This window comes from Oryzias melastigma, linkage group LG1 (genome assembly GCF_002922805.2).
Source record: "Oryzias melastigma strain HK-1 linkage group LG1, ASM292280v2, whole genome shotgun sequence".
Lineage (NCBI taxonomy): Eukaryota > Metazoa > Chordata > Actinopteri > Beloniformes > Adrianichthyidae > Oryzias > Oryzias melastigma.
The window spans coordinates 5,877,784-5,882,939 of NC_050512.1; the positions used below are offsets into that span (position 1 = coordinate 5,877,784).

The window sequence follows — 5,156 nt, forward strand, 5'->3', positions numbered from 1 at the left end:
ACATTTTGGTTTCATTTTTTACATACTATGTATCCAAGGTTTTTCTTATACTTTACATTCAGGTTAGCTTCACGTCTAGATATGATTTGCTTCTCATGTTTGTGGGCATCACTGTAACTGTGTCACATCGAGTTCCTATCACCTATTTCTGCACCAAAACATACACCTGCAATGTGTGTTTTCCTCTCAAGAGCACAAAAAGAACTTTAACAAACTCTGAAACAACAAAGCTCTTCTCAGAGTCTCCTAATGTTCAGACTAATCTCTTCTGCTTTTACAATAGCAGAAATGGGTTCATTTGTACGGTGGCCCTGAAGGAAATCAATAAAGCAGCATTACATTTTAGAAAACTTCACAAAATTCCAGAATCCAAAATGTAAAAACCATAAAATCTTTACAGTTTTATAATTATAAAAGAAAGAAACATTTCGGGAAGAAACAGTAATTTACAGAAATAAAAAATAAATGTTAAAAAACAAAACACAATAAGAATCCGCAATAGGTTGGTACTTCGGGACATCACTGATTGGATAACAAGGTTTGTCCATCACTACAACTGAAAGTTATCTAAAGTAGTCTTGGATATCTTCATTTAATCAGCGATGTCTTGATTTCTTATTGCATTTTGTTTTTTTTTTTTTACATTTTTTTATTTTGATTTCTGTAAATTACTTTTGCTTTCTGAGATTTTTTTTTTTGTTTTACATTTTGGCTATTGGAATTTGTAAGGCCGTTTTTCTTTTTTTTTTGTTTTCAAAATATTTTTAAAGTATCTTAAAAAATATTCTCCTTTTAATTAATACAAAAAATATATAATAAGTACTTTGAAGCTAGAAACATGCAGATTATTAAACAAAACAAAATAAAATTAATCCATAAAGTTGTAATTGATCCTAACATGGAGGCTTATTTAAAGTTTGAGAGCTGCTTTTATGCATTGACATAATATGTAATGGTAATAAATGGAATAATATATTGATATTATTTACATTATTATGTTATGTTGTTATTAATTTGTTTTGAATATGTATGCAAAGACTCACTTAAATTGCACGAACAGCTGAGGTGCAAAAATGAGAACAGTAAGTAAGCACAAATGCAGCTCTAAACTTAGCCCCCTAGCTGCGCCATGACTCACCTCAAAACCTGGAATCACCCATCCCTATAAAGCAGCATGCATCCAGCCATTGCACTTAATACCCACAATCCCTCAGTCTCAACTTTGTCAGTTGATCCAAGTAGTACCGGCTGCGGATCTGCTCTGTTTGTACCTCAGACATTAAGCAGCAGGTGTTTCAGACAGAATTAGACGGCACCTGTTTGCTGCCATCGCAGCTGCTGCGACGCAGACACAGAAAAACTACACGTAACAGACAGGAGCTTAGGGGAAATATGAGCATGAATAAGAGAAAAAGAGAGACAACCTTAGGAATATCCATCTCATCATCAAAGGCCCTGTGCTGAAAGAGAACAGAAGGTTTGAGGGATTAGATTTCAACAAAGAAAGATGAGAAGTGGAGCTGGGGATACACTTACAGCATCACATGTTAGTCAAGCATTGTATATTATATACATATAAACATATTGAAAATTAGTCCTGATTGTGGCAAGTGTCTCACCCCCAGTAGACGGTGGTCAGAGAGCTCTCAGCTTGGTCAGTCAGGGAGGAGGTAATGATGGAGAACTTCAAGGTAGCCACCAACTAAAATAACTTGATGTCTCATGGCAATTACAGGTGAAACCAGCTGAGTGGCCTTGTGGTAGAGTGTCCGCTCTGAGACTGGAAGGTCGTGAGTTCAAATCCAGGCTGAGTCATACTAAAAACTCTAAAGACGGGCCTCCCAGCTCGACACTTGGTGTTAAGGGGTTGAATTGTTGGTTAAACCGCCAAATGGTTCTCGAGCGCGGCTGTGTCTGCAGCTCACCGCTCCCCCAGGGGATGGGTGAAATGCAGGGAACAAATTTCATACACCTAAGTGCGTGACAACTAACAGGACTTTAACCTAAAAACAAAGTGCCGAAGGAGTTAAACAAAATTATATATAATCTGATAAAATAGACAGCAGTATAAATGTGGGGCTCACACTACACCCGGTCCAGCTCTGGAGTGGACGCCAGAGTTTCTACTTAACTTGAAAAGTGCGAGAGGCACTCACATTGGCTTCAAATTTTTGCCCGAGTCGAGTCGGAGTATTGTTTTTGTGAAGTTGGGGCTATTAACAACCCGAATAGGAAATCATGCGAGCGAGTGTAAAGTGCATCCAGCACATTTTTCAAAATAAACCCCATTTTCAGCTGTTTTCACCGTGTTGTAAACATTCTTTCATTGTGACAACCAACCCCTACTCTTTACACAAAACATATAACACAGTCAATATACAATACTATATAAATGGCTGGTTATAGTGTGAACCTATGTGAGTTCGGAGTCTCGTGAGGATGGCAGCAGGACTGCAGCCATCCATAGCCAATGTAAATCATCTGCTGTAGCTAGACTGCTCTGGCGTCCGCACCGCAGCTGGACCTAAACCACTGTGTGTATGATAGTCTTTTGCACGTACTTGCATCAATGCAAAAAAATTAAATGACAATAAATTGCATAAAAAGTAGATTAAAAAGAAACGGGGCAGATATTTGGTAGCTGCTGGGTAGCATATCCTCAGGTTCAGAATAAATGTTAGTCAAAGCCAAAAAATCATATTTAATTTTTCCCCGACAGCCCAAACTAAGAGAACACTAACACCAGTCTACTGAAGGGATGCCACCAAACACCTGCTTTGTTAAGTTTCCTAGAAAACACACAAGTTCTTCAATAAAAGAAGAAGAGAAAATACCCAATAAACCACAAAGTAAAGGGAATTTTAAAATGATTTAGCAGAGAAATGAATAGTTAAGTCTGTTGTATTGACAGCAGATGGGAACAAACTTAAAAAAATAGTGAGGCAGATGCAGGAGTCAGTGCATGTGTGTGATTACATAAACATCATGTGCGGTAACTGGATTGCTTACTCGCAATGTAATGAAAGCCCACCTGTTGGTTATGTCACACGGTAGATTAAAATATATGAACAAATAATGTATTCATCTTTACTTTAATCAAATACATAAACAGATTTAAGTGATCATTTATGTTAGTTTTAGGCAACAAAACTGCATGTTGGTAGTTCTTAATGTAGGAATATTGTTATTGATGACATTTTAATCAGTTAATATCACCAGTTTTTTGAGTGCTACTTAAAAAAAACATGGTTTTAAAATAAGTAAGAAAAATAAAAAGATTTTTAATAAAAAATAAAGTTAAATGTGAGTACATTTGATTTATTATCATGGCAGTGATGAACAGCTCTAAAGTAGAATATTGAATGAATCTTGTGTCTTATTTTTTTAGCTAAAAACTAAAAAAAGAAATAGTAAATTTCACATAAACCATATTTAATACATTCTATGAATCTATTATTAGGTTAAATTACTTGAAGGAAACAAAAAAAAATTAACATATTTTTCACAAATGCTAAAAATAATTCATTTGAAGAGTTTCAACATCTGCACATGTCCCTAAAAAATAATGAAAAATAAATTAAAATAAAAGGATCTGTGCATCAACGTTTCATAATACTGGAGTAATATACGCGCATGAGCAGTCCCTGTGTTTTCACAGGCTCATAACGGCGCTAGCTCACGTTTGTCTTACCTTATCTCCATAACCTCTGTCTTTAGTCATCATCTCTCGAAGAGTTTGCAGAACTTTGATGCATAACTTCTCCTCATTTTCTTCCAGCAGCTGTTTGGTGTGTTTGATCAGCCTAAAAATACCCGTAAATCCTTCAGTCTCACCTCCAGTGGGTTGTAAACTGTTAATAACTCTGCAAATCGTACTTGCATATGAAGCCTCCGCTCTCACACTTCTTGCGCGGTTCGGTGTTTTCCGGGAAAAGCAGCTCAGGTCGATGCAGCACATCCACCAGAACCGACAACTCCGCCTGGACCAGGGGATGCAATCGGTCCTCCAGCGCTGACACAATGTCCTAGATTCAAGACAGCAGAAGATCTGTTTGTAAAAGTAAACATATACGTACAAATCCAAGCCCTGATGAATTTGTACCTGCAGCCTCTCGATGATGTTCCTGTAGTTGGGAGAGGAGGCCACCACAGAGTCTCTGCGGGAAGCATTGCGTACAGACATCCTCCAGCTCATCGCGGTCTTCTGCACAATGCTATTCGATTTTACAAACAGATTGTTGACCTGGTTGTCCAAGTCGACAGGGATGGCTATGGTTCTGCTTTTAGCTGGAGGAGACACAAATTCTCGTTATTGACACCTAAAACGAGCAAACACAAAGTCAGTCTGCGTGTCGAGGACGGACGTTCATCTTACCGACTTCAGACAGCACCTTAATGCAGTTCTCAACACAGCCCTTCTGAGTGGGGACCAACCACGGGCAGTGATAGACTCTGTAAACGCCTTGTAACAGCTGCACAAAGACCGGCTGCCTGGTCTGACACGGACAAAAAAACATGAAGGGAGACTTTAACTTAGCAGCATTAGAAGAGTTCTTAAAAGAGACAATGTCCCCAACAACAGAAAAGATTCATCAGATCTCAATGTTGTCCAGTACCTGTAGTTCAAATTGTACCAACTTGTTAATTTCAATCGTCATTTAGTCCATTGTAAAAAAAACTTCAGATTGGTCTTTTGGTTATGATTATGCTTTTTTTTGGCAAAATAAAAAAAAAAACTTGTCATTTTCTAGGACATAGTTTCTGCAGAGCGGCAGTAGTTCATCAGGCAAAGGAGTAAGCCTGCCCTCATTTCCCATCAGCCCTTTGTTTACTGCTAGACCTGTACAACCCCAACGTACCGTTAGTGGTGCAACAAAAATAGCGAGCGATTTTGGACCAATCCAGTCATACATCATTTTTTGAGTCAGACATCAGCTCAGATGAGGAAAGCAAAGTCGTGAACGGATCTATTTGTCTGCGAGTGGATGCATCGGAATGGAGAAGAGATACTAGCTTAAAGCACCTATGTGATTGCTCAAGGGTTTTTCCAACAGCATTTCTTTGTCTGCTCCTGATTCACAAGGATTTAAATAAAAGAAATAACCAGAAATAGAATTCTAAGCTTCATTTTCATTATATATCATCAGAAAAATTCC

The 5,156-nt window shown here is 37.9% G+C and overlaps 1 protein-coding gene across 7 annotated transcripts in view; it reads right to left on the reverse strand.

Annotated features, from left to right (window-relative positions):
• The window catches only part of LOC112144868 (inositol 1,4,5-trisphosphate receptor, type 1b), a 67,681-nt gene that overhangs the window by 43,154 nt on the left and 19,371 nt on the right, over positions 1 to 5,156 (reverse strand). For 5 of the 7 annotated variants that reach the window (XR_002918981.2, XM_036211391.1, XM_024269709.2 and 2 more), the window contains exons 31-35: positions 4,376 to 4,496; positions 4,103 to 4,287; positions 3,877 to 4,025; positions 3,692 to 3,803; positions 1,425 to 1,460 (exon numbers count right to left, since the gene is read on the reverse strand). Coding sequence is in view for 6 of the 7 variants with exons in the window: in XM_036211391.1 (XP_036067284.1) it covers positions 1,425 to 1,460; positions 3,692 to 3,803; positions 3,877 to 4,025; positions 4,103 to 4,287; positions 4,376 to 4,496 (603 nt within the window). In the remaining variant the exon portion in view is untranslated. The remainder of the gene's footprint in view (positions 1 to 1,424; positions 1,461 to 3,691; positions 3,804 to 3,876; positions 4,026 to 4,102; positions 4,288 to 4,375; positions 4,497 to 5,156) is intronic. The other 2 variants (XM_024269711.2, XM_024269710.2) reach the window with 1 other exon arrangement.